Source organism: Phyllobates terribilis, unplaced genomic scaffold (genome assembly GCF_046119375.1).
Source record: "Phyllobates terribilis strain yellow unplaced genomic scaffold, ASM4611937v1 Scaffold_1__5_contigs__length_1240528914, whole genome shotgun sequence".
NCBI lineage: Eukaryota > Metazoa > Chordata > Amphibia > Anura > Dendrobatidae > Phyllobates > Phyllobates terribilis.
Window position 1 is genome coordinate 236,331,690 of NW_027362761.1, and position 20,049 is coordinate 236,351,738.

General features: G+C 46.1%; 1 protein-coding gene across 1 annotated transcript; it reads right to left on the reverse strand.

Moving 5' to 3' along the window:
- Positions 1 to 1,260: 1,260 nt before the first annotated feature.
- PSMB5 (proteasome 20S subunit beta 5) lies at positions 1,261 to 18,430 on the reverse strand. Its single transcript, XM_073671107.1, has 3 exons — positions 18,196 to 18,430; positions 4,274 to 4,580; positions 1,261 to 1,783 (listed from the first exon to the last, which is right to left on the reverse strand). The coding sequence occupies exons 1-3, from the start codon at positions 18,373 to 18,375 to the stop codon at positions 1,494 to 1,496; spliced, it is 777 nt and encodes a 258-aa protein (XP_073527208.1). The 5' UTR covers positions 18,376 to 18,430; the 3' UTR covers positions 1,261 to 1,493.
- Positions 18,431 to 20,049: the final 1,619 nt, after the last annotated feature.

The window sequence follows — 20,049 nt, forward strand, 5'->3', positions numbered from 1 at the left end:
ATTGTAAAAGTGACGTCATAGAGAAGTAGCTTAGAATGGAGCTGGACACTGAAGAAAGAGGCGGTAGGTGAGTTTATTAATATACTCACACTACATTACATGTATGTACACACATTTAATGCATAAAAAAAAAAGTTAGTGGGAGTGCTTCTTTATTATATAAATGAGCTGTGGGCCGGAGAAAGATCTCCCTAAGAATCTGCCTCTAAAGCTTATTTTAAATTAAAGGGGGTATTACTAGTGTGACATATGTAGATCAGGAGAGCAGACATGTCTGACACTGGTAACTCCCCCATTCATTTAAAGTAAGCTCTGGATGAAGATTCTCAGGGAGATCCATGTTCTGCCCATAGATCTTAACAGCTCATTTAAATATTAATAAAAAATGTGGATCTCTAGTGAAAAAGACATAGCATTGCAGATATCACGGTATGTTATTCAGCTTTGTATGACCTACATGTCCATAAAAATGGCCTAGGTTTGATCCTACTGACGGATTCCCTTTAATCTGGCACCTGCACTGATCAGCTGTGGACCACTGGAAGTACAAATCTCTGTACAGTGTATAGTGACTCTCCTAAGGCCATATATAGGCAAATGACAGCTAAGTCCTTAATAAGGAACTGTAAGTAACAAAGCAGAGGACATATGGATGTAATGGGACTTCATATTCTTTTAGCTGTGTAGTGTTACCTGCAACAGAGTGGTTTCTTTTCTTGCAAATGTCTTCTACTCATACGACACCAAATTCACATCACTATTATACCTTTATACTTAGGCCACAACCCCTGGCACATCACAGGTCTCCTGACTCAAACGAACAGACTCACAAATTGTCCGACTCTAGGCATGCAAGTCAGGCAGACAGACAATGTAATAGGAACATGTGAATTCAGCCTTATAGGCATGAGCAACATGCACACAGTGCAAAACCTTAACATCGATAATGTCTGTAAAGCACTGTGGAATTAATGGTGCTATATAAGTGAGTAAAATAAATAAATAGTACCCATGAAAAATAAATAAATTATGAATTCCCATCCACACACAGCAGAAAAGCAAAGTGGCAAATATGTTCCTTTAATTGGTTAATAATATTAGTGAATAAGCAGGATGTTGAGAAAGTTCTTTTTTTGGCCTGAACTTTTTAATAATGTATTAGTAAGGTCTCATGGTGCCAGCCTGTATAACACCACTCTATGCGGACTTTGAATACTCAAGAAAAGGTTATGGCACAAAAAAATAAAACTTCACAGGGACTTGTAAAGAAAACGTTTAATAAGATGGTATGCAGCAGCAGACACTTAATATTTTAAGGAACGTTGCTCCAACTCTAAACAAAATCCTATACTTCTGACATAAAAGCAAAGAAACTTGTTTAATGGAGCGCAAATTCCCTCGCCTTCCCCCATCAAATAGCCATCCTATTGTGGTACCTCGAACAGGGAGGTAGTACAGCCTCATCAGTATCTCCATTTTCTAAGCTAATCATTTCAGCAGTCAGTCATCCCCTTGTACTTCTCATGTAGGTCAGCCACATCATCTTGTGACACACGCAGCCATCCATCTTCTTTCACATGGTAGAGATTCACCACGCCACCAGAGTAAGCATCACGATATGTCGCTTGGTATATGGCGCGCCGTGCCAGCTCTTGGGCTTCCTCGGTTTCTAGGTCATAGTTGTATCCTCTATCCAACACTCCGTAAGCATACATAGAGCCGGAGCCCACCGAGAAGACTGAGCCGGACACGCGATTTCCTTCACTATCCACATAATAAAGACCTGGGGACAGAAGAGTGGGTTAAATACAAGGTGCTAACATTTATTGGACTATAAGGTTCACCCAGATTTAGACAACAGAAACAAAAAATGGTACTTATTACATTCCAGTATTGACACGGACCATCTCTCCTGCTAACACCTACTGTATTTTTCCAGATGGAGATCAATGTTGATAAATGTGGCATTATGCATCTGGGTACTAATAATATGGGGGCATCATATGTTCTAGCGGGAGTAAAACTAGGAGAGTCACTTGTAGAGAGGGATCTACATTTAGATCACAGACTAAATAACAGCATGCAATGTCAATCAGTGGCTTCTAAAGACTGCAGGATAGTCATTTATTAAAGGCGACCTGTCATGTGAAAAAAAAGAAAGCTATTAACCTGCAGATATGGGGTTAATCTACAGGTTGATAGTGTTCGGAACCAGCCCGGTGGACACACTTGGACCCCTGTTGCCAGGAGGAAATTAACTTTATACCTCCGGGTAGCAGCGCCTGTTCAGTCACCCGTTCAGTGTATAGAGAACAGTGGCTGTAACCTCGTCCCCGGCACAGCATTAGAGTCGGCTGTCAGTCAGTGTTGGGGGCGAGGTTACAGCCACGGCTCTCTATATACCGAACGGGTGACTGAACCTGGAGGAATAACGTTAGACCCCCGCTGCCAGGAGGAAATTAAGCGCCGGCACCGGGCAGGTTCAGAACGCTATTAACTAGCAGATTAACCCTATATCTGTAGGTTAAAAGAGAGGTTTTTTTCACGCGACAGGTTCCCTTTAATACATTGACTATCCTGCTGTCATTAGAAGCCACTGATTGACATTGCATGTGGTTATTTAATCTGTGATCTAAATATACAGAACAAAAAAACATGAAATTCCCCTTGGAAGATTTGTCAACAAGTCAAAAGTGGCCAATTTTCACTTTTATTCCCCGAGTATTACGTTTTTTTCCCCCTTTGAATCCAACATAAGGTCCAGAGATATGGGCCTTTTTATTTATTGCCAATATTTCAATGGTCTTTACAAGGGGGTGCTGCAGGAGAGTAAAGCAAAGCAGCCTAAAGGAACCCCCCCGCAGAGAATCCTCTGAAAAACATCCCCTTGTTAAAGATCATAAAATAAAAAAGGCCCAAACCTCTGAAGTCATATGGCAGATTTTTAAGAGTACCCATGATTAGTGTTGCTGCCCTTTTTATTTGAGAACACAGTGGGTAGCAAATTCTGAGGATTTTGCTAAATGTAACTTAAAAAAAAATGTCCCCAAGTGTCCCTAATAGCCGGCTAAAGGACCCAATGCTCTAAAAAGTCAGATGTGAACTTCTGGGTTGTGGAATCCCGGCATGCAGAGTGGGATCCCACAACCCTCCATGGCGTCGCTCACTGTAAAAGCAGATCTCACACTGAACAGAACCAGCGATACCTCATCCTTTACTAGGTAGTTACAGATCCCTAACATTACTAGAGTGCTTATCAAGCAGTAACTGCTAGTAATGATACAGCAGCAATGGTTTAGTTCAAGGGGAAACATGCATTGTCCAAGTGCATTGAGCGAGGCTGGACAAGTCTAGTTGGAATGTGTCCGAAAGTATGCAAATCTCATACTTGTGGTCACATGACCTTCCACTCCCAACACTGGAGAATCCTCAGTGTGCGCATTGTGAGTATCCACAAGTCTGAATTCACTCTAAGGCCGGACAACCACCGACTACCTTTCTTTAGGGTCATTTTTGTTAATAAATTATATGTAATAAAATAGTGTCTGTGGCTTCCCAGTTTTCTTAAATAAAAAGGGCAACCATGTACAGGTGATGGGCACTCTAAGTCTGTGGCATTAAAGGGATCACAAGGCCACTGTAGAGATTTTTAATGGATGATGGGAAAGCTAAAGAGAACCAAACAGCTTCAAACAAGATTTATTTTAGTTGGCTATAAGTTTAAAGGTGCTGAGCGGAATTGTAAGGAAAGCTCTCTCTACACTGGGACATGCAGGCCTGATTAGGACTTTCAGCCCACCCCACTGAGGACAATTAAAGACGATATATGGGGTATGGGACAGGACAGTTTGTTTGTACCAGCTTCTCCAACTGCCCGGACTGATCACATACATCGCTGCCAGCCAGTGGGAGAGAGACGTGGGCAGCAGCACAGTTCTCTCAATTATCGATCTAATTATTAAGAAAGCAGTAAATAAGTGCATCTTATAGTAAGAGAAAACGGTAATTTCTACAAAGCCATGAGACTTGTGCCCACAGGTTGGATCAAATCCATTAAGGAAAGGACGTCTAGCGCCGACAACTCCTTCATTCTCTATGAGGAAGAAAACAACAAGCACATGTTCAGTGTGTATAGCATCATAGAAGGCACAAGACCCGTGTCTTCAGTATGGCCAGTGTGCTCAGTTACTAAGAAAGCCACAAAGTCTACGGGCCCCATGCGACAGTCAGACCCATTAATAAGAACAAGCCAGCAATACAGTTCTCTACATACCTGGTCCTCTTTTGTCCCAGCCACAGATCATGGTTCCCATAGACAGGCCCATGCCCTTGTATTGGTACACCATATTAGCTAGAAGTTTGGAGGCTGCAGCCACAGATATACGTTCCTTATTCCTAAGTTCATAGATGCGGCACTGACGGGCAAGGAGCCTCTCCCAAAAACTACAGTCAGCAGCACCACCAGCCATTGTGCCCAAAAGGTATGGGTTGATCTCGATAACCTTCTTCACGGTCTGTGAGGCGATGTAAGAGCCAGCTGTAGCTCTGGAGTCAACAGCCACAATGACGCCATGACGGAACTGACAAGAGAAAGGGACACGTGTAGTAGAAATAAGCAGTCGCCTTATCTATTATAGAAGCGGTAAATCAATAAGTATCAATATGCATTTTGCGGACTATAAGATGCACCCCAAAATTTAGGGAGAAAAATCTGAAAAAAATAAAAGTGTGTCTTATAGTCCCATTTTATGGTAGCTTACCAGGATGTGAGGGAGGCGGTGACAGCGGAGAGGGGTCATAGGAGGCGAGAGACGCTGCTCATCTCCCAGGATCTCATCTGTGAATACGTCGCCTCCGGCCCACGACGGGGTAATCAATGGGAATGAGGACTCCGCCCGGCACCCGCAGCGCTGGGACACCCCCTCCTCCCAGCATCGCCCCACTCCTGCCGCTGTCGGCCTTCTGCGACCCCACTGCACCGATGACCCCCCCCCAGCTAAGCTACCTTCGGATTATAAAGACAGACTTCCATTTTGCTCCCAAATTTGGGGGAAAACGCATCTTATAATCCAAAAAATACAGTACATACACAGAAAATCTGTTCTTTTATGGGTAAAAATGCACATCTACTTATTAGTTATTAATAATCCTCTCCGTTCTCAGGAACAGAGTGATATTTAATTTTTATTGCTTACCACTTGTTGCCTAGGTTACTAGCCACCTCTGCAGCATACCAGCGATGGCCTGTCTTCTAGGTAAGAAGCCAAGCGTTTACAGGCTGTTTTCTATAAAGCATGTAAGCATTGCTGTAAAGCTGCCGGATCACTGTTCGCTGTCAATCCTGCTCATGTGAGGACACCAAGACATTTTGGTTTAAGCTTGGGAGGGACATCGCAAAAATAAATGGGTTTCCCATCCTGACGTACCTGCTTTTTTTTCCATTAAAAACGCTTCAAAAACTGAAGGCAACGGTTTTTTTTGCACATACTCAGTTTCTGAAAAAACTGACATGCTGCAGTTAATATAAAAAGCAGAAGCTTTCCAATTCAGTCAGGAAAAACAAAACAGTGTGTGTGCATGAGATTTCTGAAATCTCAGTACTGTAAATAGCAGCTTTTATTTTGCATAAAAAACGCAATGTGTGAACATAGCCTAACACCTTGCTTTGTTCATGCTTGAATGTTGTATGCAAAGCTGAACTTTGGGATCCTAAAAAACACAGCAAAAGTTGCAGCAAAACCTGCTTTTTGTCTTCAGCTTTTTCTTTTTGTTACCGGCAAGAGATCAGGTTTTTGCTGCAGAAAAAAAACAATGTGTGATCATTGCCTAAGCACCAAATTTATAATCTCCACAAGGGGTAATAGGAGAAAATGGAGCCCATAATTTGTTATGCAATTTTTACTGAATGTGGCAGTACCCTATATGTGGTTGTACACTACTGTTCGAGCTCACAGCAGGGGTCGGATGGGAAGGAGGCTACTTGGCTTTTAGAACTCAGATTCCATTTGAATAGATTGTGGACTCCATTATCCGAGCCCCTGAGATGGCAAAACAGCACAAACCCCCCAGGTGACCCCATTTTGGAAACTTCACTGCTTAAGAAATTTATCTAAGGGTGTAGTGAGTATTTTTAACCCACAGGTGCCTCACAGAATTTTATTACATTGGGACATGGAAATATAACATTTTAATGGTAAAACACCAAGGTTACTTACCGGTAGCCGGTTTTTCCTGAGCCCATGAAAGCACACCTTGAGAGAGGATCCGCCCCACCAAGGACAGGAAACCGTCTGAAATAAAAGGGCGGTACCTCTCCCTCGCTTCAGTTGTTTACAGAGCATTGAGAGGACCTCCCTAAACAGGTTAGGCACATAACCAACACCACAATATACAAATACACACCACCCCACACAGTGCACACCAGGGTGTGAGAAACATAGAAAAAATAAGGGGGGGAAACTACGGGTGCTGTCATGGGCTCAGGAAAAACCGGCTACCGGTAAGTAACCTTGGTGTTTTCCCCTCCCCCATGACAGCACACCTTGAGAGAATTTTGGAGAATTTATGAGCACCCTAGGGAGGGACCACCGCCTGAAGTACCCTTCTCCCAAAGGTGAGATCAGAAGAGGATAGATCCAACCGATAGTGCTTAAAGAAGGTGGATGGTGTAGACCAAGTAGCAGCCCTACATATCTGCTCGATCGAGACGTCTGCTCTCTCTGCCCAGGAGGTTGCAACGGCTCTGGTGGAATGAGCCCTCACATTGTCCGGGGCTGGAACCCCTGTGGACGTATAGGCTAAGCAAATGGCCTCCCTGAGCCACCTAGAGATGGTACCCTTGGACACCCCATGACCTTTCCTACACCCTTGAAAGGCCAGGAACAGAGAACAGTCTTTCCTCCACAGACTAGTCATGTGAATGTACTGTAGCAGGGACCTCCTAACATCTAGGCTATGGAACCTGACTTCCCCCTGGGTTCTTGGGATTGCTGCAGAACGAGGGTAGCACAATCTCCTGACTACGGTGAAATCTAGATACCACCTTGGGAAGGTATGCTGGATCTGGCCGCAAGGTGACCCTATCCTCAAAGATTTGTGTGTAAGGAGGATTAACCGAGAGGGCCTGCAGATCCCCCACCCTACGGGCTGATGTTAAGGCCACTAGAAGGATGGTCTTAAGGGTGAGAATTTTTGGAGAAACCTTGTGTAGGGGTTCGAATGGTTCACTAGTAAGAGCGTTCAAGACTAAATTCAGGTCCCAAGGAGGAACACCCATGGACCTAACCGGTCCAGCTCTGGCACAGGACTTGATAAACCTCGAGATCCACCTATTCCCAGCCAGATTACAATTGTAGAGTGCTCCCAAAGCTGAAACTTGAACCTTAAGGGTCCCTGTAGCTAGACCCAGGTCCCGCCCCTTTTGCAGAAATTCCAGGATCCCTCTGATCGGAGGTTTGCTCGATAGCGGAATATCTATAACCTCTAGGAATTTACCCCAAACCCTGCTATAAATCTTAGTTGTAATCGGTTTTCTGCTCCCCAATAAAGTAGAAACTAAGCCTGGTGAAAACCCCTTGCTACTCAATAGCGACCTCTCAAATTCCATGCCGAAAGATGGAATCCCCTGGCCTGGGCATGGAATACTGGTCCCTGCATGAGAAGGTCCGGCCTCTCTGGTAGAATCCAGGGATCTGACACCGACATTAGCCGAAGCAGAGAGAACCAAGGCCTCTTGGGCCAAAAAGGGGCTATCAAAATCACCCTGGCGCCTTCCTCCCGGATCTTCCTCACCACTACTGGAATCATCACTAATGGCGGAAAGGCATAGGCCTTCCTGAACCCCCAAGGAATCTGGAGGGCATCTATGGCATGGGGATTTTCTGCCGGATTTAGGGAGCAAAATCTCTGCACCTTTCTGTTTGCCCTTGTGGCGAACAGGTCTATGTCTGGCTGCCCCCATAACTGGACAATCTGATGGAAGACCTCCGGGTTCAACCCCCACTCCCCCTGTCTTAGGGTATGGCAGCTTAGAAAATCTGCCTTCACGTTTTCTATCCCCTTTATGTGAAGGGCGCTGAGGGATAGGAGGTTTCGCTCTGCTAGACCAAGGATCCTGTCTGCCACCACCATCAGAGGGCGGGACCTTGTCCCTCCTTGGTGATTCACATAGGCTACTGCGGTCCGGTTGTCGGACCTGACCTGGACATGGTGATTTTGGATGTGAGGGAGGAAGCCCCTGAGGGATCTTTCTACTGCCCAAAGCTCCTTTAAGTTTGAGGATGATCCCCTCTCGTGGTAAGCCCAGTGACCCTGTATTGAGAGTTCTGCCAGATGACCCCCCCATCCGGAACTGCTTGCGTCGGTCGTAACTACCCGATCTATCGATCTGGACCATTGAACGCCTGTGGTCAGATTTCCCCTGACTGTCCACCACGAAAGAGAATCTACTACTTCTGGGGAGAGAGAGAGCCTGCCTTCTAAACGCCCGTTGCAGGACCTCTGTGCTGACAGGACCTCCCACTGAAGCCGCCTCATATGCCCCTGGGCCCACATTACTGCTGGGAGACAGGCCGTCATAGAACCCAGGAGGGACATTGCCTCTCTCAGAGACATCTCTGGAGCTTGAATGGCCTTCGAGACTAATGCAATTAACCTGCAGATTTTGTCCTCTGGGAGGAAGCAGGTTTGACGACGAGAGTCTAGGATTAGACCCAGAAAGGTCTGAGTCCTGGAGGGGGTTAGTCTTGATTTTTGGAAATTTACTAACCACCCCAGCTGATGCAACACTTCCGTGACCACTAGGAGCTGACTGGAGCAGTGGGCTTCTGTTTTCCCTATTATCAAGAAGTCGTCTAAATATGGCACGATCACTACATTCTTGATCCGTAGGAAGGCTGTCACTTCTGCTATTAGTTTCGTAAATATTCTCGGGGCAATGGAGAGGCCAAAGGGTAGGGCAGCAAACTGAAAATGCCTCAGCTTCCCCTGAATAAACAGGGCTACTCTCAGATACTTCTGATACTCCGGATGGATTGGGACGTGATAATATGCGTCCTTCAAGTCTATTACAGCCATAAAGCAGTTGCGATGTAAGAGCTTCACTGCCGAGCCTACTGACTCCATTTTGAAAGTCTGGTTTTCTACTACTTGGTTCAGACTCCTGAGGTTGATGATGGTCCTTAAGGACCCGTTTGGTTTTTTTATCATGAATAGTGGGGAATAGAACCCCCTCCCTCTCTGTGTTGCTGGTACTTCGAGAAGGACCTGCTTTCCTACTAACTCTAACACTTCTGTTTCCAGGGCTAATTGTTCTTCCTGGACCTTTCGTAGGGGGGTAACCACAAAGGTCCGCCAGGGGGTCTGGCTGAACTGGATCTTCAGGCCCCCACTGATAATTTTCAGAATCCATGGGTTTGTTGTTATCGCGTCCCAAGCTGGAAAAAAGTGGGAAAGCCTTCCACCCACTTCCAGCCTGGCGTCATTGGGAGGATCTCTTCGAACTCGAGGATGGTCCTCCAAACATGTAGCCCGATTCTTTTTTGGACTTGGCTTCCCATTTCTTTTTGTCTCCCGGAGGACGACCCCGGTTAAATTTTCTCCTCCGAAAACTAAATCTTCTTGGTTCCCCCGAAAATCCCGGGAACCCTTTGGTTTTATCGCCTGCTTTTTCTAACAGGTCCTCTAACTTTTGGCCAAACAGGAGTCTACCGTCACACGGGAGGGAGCACAGTTTCTGTTTCGAAGGTAGGTCGCCTGGGCAACCCTTGAGCCACAAGGCCCGCCTGGCTGCGTTGGATAGTCCCGCTGCCCTAGCTGACAGTCTGACCGAGTCAGCTGAAGAGTCGGCCAGGAAGGCCGATGCTGTTTGAATTAAAGGTAGCTCTGCAAGTATTGCCTGTCTGGAGACCTTTTTATCTTTAAGCTGGTCTTCCAGCTGTTGAAGCCACACCATCAAGGACCTCGCCACACAGGTGCTTGCCACCGCTGGTTTTAGGCCACCTGCTGCCGCCTCCCACGTGTGGCGCAGGAAGGAGTCAGCTCTTTTATCCAGGGCATCTTTTAGGACGCCAGAGTCCTCCAAGGGCAGGGAAGATCTCTTTGATGACCTTGCCACAGTCCCGTCCACCTTGGGGATCTTATCCCAAGGTTCCGCATCCTTCTCTTCGAAGGGGTACCTTCTTTTGGAGAAGGAGGGTAAAGCCCCTGATCTCTCAGGTCTCCTCCACTCCCGGTCAATGAGGCCCTGAATCTTACTGTTCACCGGAAATGAGCGTCTCTTCTCTCCCAAGCCCGCAAACATGATGTCCTCCCGGGATTTAGATGCTCTCTTCCTCCAGACCCATGGTTGATCTTACTGCCCTAACCAGTCTGTCTGTATTCTCAATGGGGAAGCAGGGTCTACCGCCCCCCGATGAGGAAGAGGACGATGAATCCCACTGCTCCTCGGACTGGGAGGAATCAGAGACGGAGGAAACCTCTCTACGGGGCCTTTTCTTCCCTCTAAGGAACCCCTTCAGGGACCCCTGAACTTCTGCATGTACTATGGACTTTAAATTTGCAGCAAAATCCTGGGAATTCTCAGCTATGGTTTTGGTCACACAGCCCTGGCAAAGTGGTTTCTGCCACTCTACTGAGAGAGAAGCTTGGCAAAGGGCACACATCCTATGCTTTTGCTTGGCACTACTCTTCTTAGGCTCCTAAAAAAAGGAAGCACATAAGAGACTTCCCGTTACTAATCAGTGACATTCACGAAGCTCACTCACCCTCGGAGGTCACAAACGGGTACCGGATTCGGAGGCTGTCGCGGAACTGATGATTCCATTCTGGATGGTCCCGAGGCGCTCGAAGCCTTACTCCTGCGGCTGCCACTACGATTACTCGAGCGGCTGTCTGTATACGATGCATCCCTCTGCTTCTGTTGCTGAGGTGGGGGGGTAAGCTGCTGCTCCTGGCTATCTGGATCAGCCATGTCTCAGAAGCGCACCACGCTTCCAGGAAAGCTCCCCCCCCCTTAAATATAGGACCATCCAGCCTCCTCCGGTCTGTGGGTCCTCCCCCTTCGCCAGGCCGGAGCTCCGTTGAAAAAAACCGGCCTGGGACGCTCCGATGGGCGCCGCCATCTTGGATCGGCGCCGCCTCCTGACGTCACCCAGCGCGCCGCTCCCAGCGTGCCCTGCGCCGTGACGTCAGGCGCGTCACACCCGGAAGCGTTCCACACTGCAGGGGGAGGACGGCGCCGCGGTCTCCGGGAGGACAGAGCCTGCCTCACCGCGTGCGCCCCGCTCGGCGCAGAGACCCCAGGGGAAGCTGCGGACGGCGCTTCTGGGATACTGAACCCGGTGCACAGGCCAGTGCCCGCTCTTCCACACCGGGACAGCCCCAGGTAAGTCTTCTTTCTTCCAGACAGGTTCCCCATCAAGGACAGGAAACCAACTGAAGCGAGGGAGAGGTACCGCCCTTTTATTTCAGACGGTTTCCTGTCCTTGGTGGGGCGGATCCTCTCTCAAGGTGTGCTGTCATGGGGGAGGGGAAAAATGTATTATTATTTCTTTTTTTTTTTTATTTGTTGCAAATTTGGCATTTACACAAGGGTTAATAGGTGAACCCTGACCCTATAATTTACTGCACAATTTTTCCTGAACGTGGTGATACCCCCCATATGACATCAGAAATTACTGTTAGGCCACGGAGCTGTGGAGTCGGTAAGCCAAACCACCGACAAGACTCCACAGCACGGCCTCACTACTGAGCGTGTACATAAAGTGCAGCACAGATTCATCTCACTGCCTCACTACTGAGCGTGTACATAAAGTGCAGCACAGATTCATCTCACTGCCTCACTACTGAGCGTGTACATAAAGTGCAGCACAGATTCATCTCACTACTGAGCGTGTAAAGTGCAGCACAGATTCATCTCACTGCCTCACTACTGAGCGTGTACATAAAGTGCAGCACAGATTCATCTCACTGCCTCACTACTGAGCGTGTACATAAAGTGCAGCACAGATTCATCTCACTGCCTCACTACTGAGCGTGTACATAAAGTGCAGCACAGATTCATCTCACTGCCTCACTACTGAGCGTGTACATAAAGTGCAGCACAGATTCATCTCACTGCCTCACTACTGAGCGTGTACATAAAGTGCTGCACAGATTCATCTCACTGCCTCACTACTGAGCGTGTACATAAAGTGCTGCACAGATTCATCTCACTGCCTCACTACTGAGCGTGTACATAAAGTGCAGCACAGATTCATCTCACTACTGAGCGTGTACATAAAGTGCAGCACAGATTCATCTCACTGCCTCACTACTGAGCGTGTACATAAAGTGCAGCACAGATTCATCTCACTACTGAGCGTGTACATAAAGTGCAGCACAGATTCATCTCACTGCCTCACTACTGAGCATGTACATAAAGTGCTGCACAGATTCATCTCACTGCCTCACTACTGAGCGTGTACATAAAGTGCAGCACAGATTCATCTCACTACTGAGCGTGTACATAAAGTGCAGCACAGATTCATCTCACTGCCTCACTACTGAGCATGTACATAAAGTGCTGCACAGATTCATCTCACTGCCTCACTACTGAGCATGTACATAAAGTGCTGCACAGATTCATCTCACTGCCTCACTACTGAGCGTGTACATAAAGTGCTGCACAGATTCATCTCACTGCCTCACTACTGAGCGTGTACATAAAGTGCAGCAGAGATTCATCTCACTGCCTCACTACTGAGCGTGTACATAAAGTGCAGCACAGATTCATCTCACTACTGAGCGTGTACATAAAGTGCAGCACAGATTCATCTCACTGCGGAGCGTGTACATAAAGTGCAGCACAGATTCATCTCACTGCTTCACTGAGCGTGTACATAAAGTGCAGCACAGATTCATCTCACTGCCTCACTACTGAGCGTGTACATAAAGTGCAGCACAGATTCATCTCACTGCCTCACTACTGAGCGTGTACATAAAGTGCTGCACAGATTCATCTCACTGCCTCACTACTGAGCGTGTACATAAAGTGCAGCACAGATTCATCTCACAGCCTCACTACTGAGCGTGTACATAAAGTGCAGCACAGATTCATCTCACTACTGAGCGTGTACATAAAGTGCAGCACAGATTCATCTCACTGCCTCACTACTTAGCGTGTACATAAAGTGCAGCACAGATTCATCTCACTACGGAGCGTGTACATAAAATGCAGCACAGATTCATCTCACTGCCTCACTACTGAGCATGTACATAAAGTGCAGCACAGATTCATCTCACTGCCTCACTACTGAGCATGTACATAAAGTGCAGCAGATTCATCTCACTGCCTCACTACTGAGCGTGTACATAAAGTGCAGCACAGATTCATCTCACTGCCTCACTACTGAGCGTGTACATAAAGTGCAGCACAGATTCATCTCACTACTGAGCGTGTACATAAAGTGCAGCACAGATTCATCTCACTGCTGAGCGTGTACATAAAGTGCAGCACAGATTCATCTCACTACTGAGCGTGTACATAAAGTGCAGCACAGATTCATCTCACTACTGAGCGTGTACATAAAGTGCAGCACAGATTCATCTCACTACTGAGCGTGTACATAAAGTGCAGCACAGATTCATCTCACTGCCTCACTACTGAGCGTGTACATAAAGTGCAGCACAGATTCATCTCACTGCCTCACTACTGAGCGTGTACATAAAGTGCTGCACAGATTCATCTCACTGCCTCACTACTGAGCGTGTACATAAAGTGCTGCACAGATTCATCTCACTGCCTCACTACTGAGCGTGTACATAAAGTGCAGCAGATTCATCTCACTGCCTCACTACTGAGCGTCTACATAAAGTGCTGCACAGATTCATCTCACTGCCTCACTACTGAGCATGTACATAAAGTGCAGCACAGATTCATCTCACTACTGAGCGTGTACATAAAGTGCAGCACAGATTCATCTCACAGCCTCACTACTGAGAGTGTACATAAAGTGCAGCACAGATTCATCTCAACTAAAAGTCTAGACCCTTAGATCAGGAACAGAACAGACAATTCTAGGACATTTCATAACTTTCCCAAATTCTTACGAAAACATTTACAGCACATCCTGCATTGTACTAATAAACCCAATTTATTATATATTTTAGGAGTCGGAGACGGTCCATTTTATACTGAGTCCAACTCCACAGCCCTAGTTAGGCCACACGTCAGGGCTCAAAAAGGAAGAAGCACTACTTGGCGACTTAGAATAGTTTGCAGGAGACATTTGCGAAGCCCGTAAAGGTGCCAAAACAGCAGAAAAACCAAAAGTGACTCCATGTGCCTCATTATAGTGAGTGGTTCTGTTGGGGTTTGTCTGCACCAAGGTTTTTGGGAATTTACACGGAAACCCTGATGTAAGCGCTCAGCGGAGAGCAAAGGATAAATGTGAACTGAGCAATGTTCCTACTTTTGGGAGGTGGAATGAACATATAGACAGCATTACAAGACATTCTTATTTTTACTAATGTGCCATTCCTGGTGCAGTACAAGTCATTAAATGCCTATTCTTCAGGCCGGTGCGATTGCAGGGATACCACATTTACATCTTCTTTTTTTAGCCTTTAATGCTATCACATAGTAAAAGTGCTTTTTCATAAAAAAATATTTTTTTCTTGTCGCCGTATTCTGAGAGCTGTAACTTTTTTATTTTTTGGCAAACAGCTGTATGAGGACTTATTATTTGCGTGACGAGCTGGAGATTTTTTGGTGCCATTTTGGGCCACAACATTTTTTGATCGCTTTTGTCCAGATTTTTTAGACGCAGAATAAAAAGAAAACAGCAATTTAATTCTGTTTTTTATTTTTGCTCGGTTCATCGTGCGGTAAAAGTGATAAGACCGGCTCAGTACAATTACAGTGATACCAGATTTATATTTTTTATGCTTTGCTACTTTTACAAAATAAAAGTGACATTTTTGGCTTCTTTTTTTTTTTTTAATGGCGTTCGCCGTACGGAATAAACATGCCACTTTTATAGATAGGTTTCTTCTGGATGCAACGATAGCAATTACCGGTATGTATACTACTTTTTTGCTTTAAAGCAAACGCTGTGTTTTGTGTGGCGAAACGGCTTTTCGTGGTTTGTGTGCACTTTTTTTTTACTCTCTCACCAAGTCCCACTGTGGTTAAGGGGTTAAAACAAGAGGATTTGTATCCTCTAGTTTTTAGAAGCTCAGACCATGTAGGTCAGGGTTCCCCAACTCCAGTCCTCAAGGCCCACCAACAGGTCATGTTTTCAGGATTTCCTTAGTATTACACAGGTGATAATTGCATCACCTGCACAGGCAATAATTCCATCACCTGTGCAATACTAAGGAAATCCTGAAAACATGACCTGTTGGTGGGCCTTGAGGACTGGAGTTGGGGAACCCTGATGTAGGTCATAAACGTGTTGCCTTTAGCTTTAGGTGTTCCCTCCTTTGCCATTTGTTTTTGTGCCGCTGTTTGATCGTCGTTTGTTTCACCACTTTTTGGGTTTCCTTTCCAGAACTATAATATTGATAGCCTACATGTAGGATAGGTCATCCATACCAGATATATGGGGGTCCAACACCTTGCACCCCCACCAATAAGCTATTCTATTGAGGGCAGCACAGTGGCTCAGTTGTTAGCCTTGCAGTGCTGGGGTCCTGGGTTCAAATCCCACCAAAGACATCTGCGAGGAGTTTGTATGTTCTCCCCGTGTTTGTGTGGGTTTCCTCCGGGTTCTCCTGTTTCCTCCCACACTCCAAAGCCATACTGATAAGGAATGTAGATTGTGAGCCCCAATGGGGACAGTGCCCATAATGTCTGTAAATCATCTGAATTGTAAAGCGCTGCGGAATATGTTGGCGCTATATAAAAAGATTATTATTATTGTACTGAGGCCGCTAGAAATACAAAAAGTAGTAAGCCAGAACAGCACAGCTCCTTACACTGTAGCAACAATTCCCAGGTCAGGCATCACAGCTGTTAGGAATAAAATAGTTGTCAGCTAACCAATTTTCCAGAGTGGTGCACGGAACTCTGTCCTGATCCTCATGTAGTTAAGCAATGGATTAAAGAAATAAATGTTCCAGCTCCATAAAAAAAATATTTTAAAAACATACAGGATACAAGAGCCGCATTGGCTAATAACATGTAACAACCATACAAAAAAATGCACAGAGAAGAGGATAATAGGCTACGCGTTTCGACTGCAACTGCAGTCTTTATCCCAGCTTTAGGTGTTACATAGTGACTGCAGTTGCAGTCAAAACGCGTAGCCTATTATCCTCTTCTCTGTGCATTTTTTTGTATGGTTGTTACATGTTATTAGCCAATGCGGCTCTTGTATCCTGTATGTTTTTAAAATAATTTTTTATGGAGCTGGAACATTTATTTCTTTAATCCACAGGCATCACAGCTCCCATTCACTTCATTAGGGGCTAAGTACCGGAGGACGGCCACAACACGCTGAATATACAGTAGCTGTGCGGTTCTGGCTCTGTACATATATATCGGAGATCTGCTGGATGTGTGAAGATGGCCATCAGGCAGCTATTAGGATCTCATGCTCCTCAGGATACACACAATGGCCCTAATACATCAAGATTGGCATTGTTCTCGCCGGTGTTCGTGAGGAGGTATGCTGGAGTCTAACGCTCCTGATTCATGTAGAGGTGCCCACCTCGTCACTAATCTGGAGTATATAATGAGCGGCGCGCACCTCCTTGCGCCACAACAGAAATCTCCCTCCAGTAAGGTACAGGTAGTGAGATTCCATGTTGTGTGAACTCCACAAGTCGCCATAAATCAGATGAGCTGTGGCATCACGCCCCCCAGCCCACCCATGTCAGTGGGGCTGGGAGAAACTGGCCAAAAGTCACTAAATTTGGGCACACCTTCAAGTTGCACCTAAATTTTGTGACTTTTCAAGCTTTTACACCAGAACTCTGGCATGAAAGCTGTGATGAATTCGGCCCAATGTCTTTTAGGCAGATTGGGTGCAGGTCCGCTCCAAATATCACCTGAAGAGCTGAGAAAACGCCTGTGGAAGAACGTGTTCTCTTCAGGCTTTTGTGCAGTATAAGGGTATGTGCACACGATCCTTTCTAGCAGTGCTTTGAACGCAGTATACTTTATGCTGCGTCCAAAGCGCTGCACACAAGTGAATCCGCATGTGTTCATTGAACCAAGTGGATTCACCGCATCCTATACCTTGCACTGATAGAATACTAGCGTCTCCACAAGAGAAATTGACATGCTGCGGTCTGTGAAGATGCGATGGATGTCCTTCTCCGCGGGTGATCTGCAGGAGCACGGAGACGCATAGTGGACATGGGATTTCTTGAATCCCATCCACTATGCTGTAACATCTGGTTGCTGCAGATCGTACGCAGTGCAAGTGTGCTGAGTGCAATCCGCAGCCATTCCTGACCATCTGCACGTACCCTTAGGTTGCTAAAAACAGAAAGTGAAGTGACAATTCCACTGGCGTGTTCTGCTAGATACTTTATAATATAATCAATGAGACAATGCTTAAGTTGGTTTCTTGTTCAGGGCAGAAGTTGGTTTCTTATGCATCAGTTGTTTTTTTTGTTTTTTTACAGGTTTAACAAAAATAAAAAATTTCAATAATAAGATACAATGCAGCAAGGTGCCCTGATGTGACATGCTTAAAAGCAGCTGCAAAAGCTATAAAACTGGCACAAAAATGGGTATCAAAATGGGCACTGAAGGATGTTATTGAAAGGATTAAATGACTTTGGGCCACTGACTCACACTGCAGACACACAGGTCAGGATGCCACACATCACATTCAGGTCCCTTTATCCTGGCCCAAATGAGTTATGGGCATCAGAACTGGCATCAAAGTGGGCAAATATCCAAATCTGTGAAAAGGGACTATTTGCCCTCTTTGATGCCCAGAACACATTGGGGCCAGGCTGGAGTGACCTGAATTTGATGCAGGCCATCACTATGTATGAAATGGTGGTGTAAGATCAGTGGCCCAAAGTCATTTAACCCTTTCAATAACGCCCTTCAGTGCCCACTTTGATTGTAGCTTTTTGTTGTTAAACCTGTAAAAAAATACGGAAAAAAATAAATAGCTGAATAAGAAACCAACTTCAGCATCGTATCAATGAGAAGGCTAAAAAGACGTAAGGCCAGTCCTCCCCCTCACCGAGTACCTTGAAGGCCAGCGTGGTTGTTCCATGCAGAAACTCAATCCCAGGTTCCGCCGCTCCCTGCCCGAGTCCAGGCACCACCTGGAAGCTCAGCCCTCCGGTCTCCAGGCCGCATCTCGCCGGGACGTCCCGGGGCCGGTTCCATGAAGAGCCCTCAGAACGAACGACACTTGCAAGCGCCATGTTCCTTGTGTAAGAATCAGAGCGGCGTGCCGTGCACTATTGGTTAGAGCGTCCCTCACGTCTGACGTCATGATGACAGTGCAGTATCTGCCGCCATCTTTGAAAAGGGCATGACTAGGTTGAATACGAACGAACTGCCAGGCGCCATGTTAGATAAGGGTGTTGTGTAGGCGGACGCTGCTACTGCTTTTTGTAAAGAGTTAATATTTACCACAGGGTCAGTGTTTGACCAGCTAATCTGGAGAACAGATTCAATATCGGTCTGTAAACTGGAAACTTGAGCTAGTGAGATGCTAGTGTTGCCATAACAACCAATCAGATCACTTCTTTCATCTTATATCCCTTCTATTAAGAAATGAGAGCTGTAATCTGATTGGTTGCAGTGGAGACCCCCTCCACTTTCTGCCACTATTTCCTCTACATAAGGGCTGGCACAGATGAGTGTGTAAGTGGGGCGTGCGCTGTGCGATGTTTCCTCAGATCGCCCACGGACAGCGCGCTGATGCATGTCGTTCAGTAGGGCTGTTTAGATGAACGATTTGTCATTGCTCGACTGTCCCGTGACAAAAAAAAATCCCAGCCTGCACCACTTTCTGTATATCGGATGAGACCCATAAAAAAAAAACGGATCCAACAGGGAACACCCAGTGAGATTGGATTTGTAGGAATATATTTCTGTTATAACAGTCCGGCTGCATTGCTCTCTCCTGCACAGATCCTCAAAGGTCAACTACAGTGTATGGAAACTATTCATAACTACTGGTGTCCATATAGTTAATAGTTTACTGCTAAATGGGCAAAAGAGAATAAGAAAAAGGGAGGTCTTCAGCACGCCCACTGGTAAAATGTTGGATTTTTATTTGGAATAAATTAAAGCACCACTCCACCTATTATAGTTAGATCCCTGCGCGCCTTCATCTTGTGACCGCAGATTCTGACTTACCGGAAGTCAGAGATAATGGTCACAAGTAGTGTTGAGCGAGCACTAAAATGCTCGGGTGCTCGAAGCTCGGCCCGAGCTCACCGTGATACTGGGGTGCTCGACCCGAGCAACGAGCCCAATGTTAGTCTATGGGAGACCCAAGCATTTTTGCGGCAGCACCTCCGGCAGTCTGTAGAAAGCCTAAAAAGTGCCCAAAACGATAGTGACAGTGCTCAAAAGACATGGGACAGCATGGGCATCGCCCCAGGAAGCATTTCTGACCCCCAGGTCACTGCTGTCAACAACGTGGTCAGAGGTATTAAGCCACTTTTACAGGCTCACAATAAAATGTTCAAAAACGAAAGTGAAACGGTTTTCCTGTGAAATATGTTAAGGAACTTGCTTTCCAGGGTAAAGACTTGTGTATAAGGTAAAATAAATAACCAAAAACAAAAATACTCCCCCACACCTTGGGCTATGTTCACAAGTAGCATTTTTTATGCGTTTTTGCACTTTTGTATGGCTTTCAACCGTGACAAATGCATTCACCGGGAAATGTCATTTTAACATTTTACAATCTTATCTGGCCTGTGCTGTGTGACACATGCATACAGTGCTGAAAAGACATGGGAACAGCATGGGGAAGACCCCTGGAAGCATCTCTGACACCCAGGTCACTGCCTAAAAGTGTGCCCATCAGAAGTGATTCTTGCCGCATCAGAAGATGCAGACTTGCAACTATCCCTGTGCAA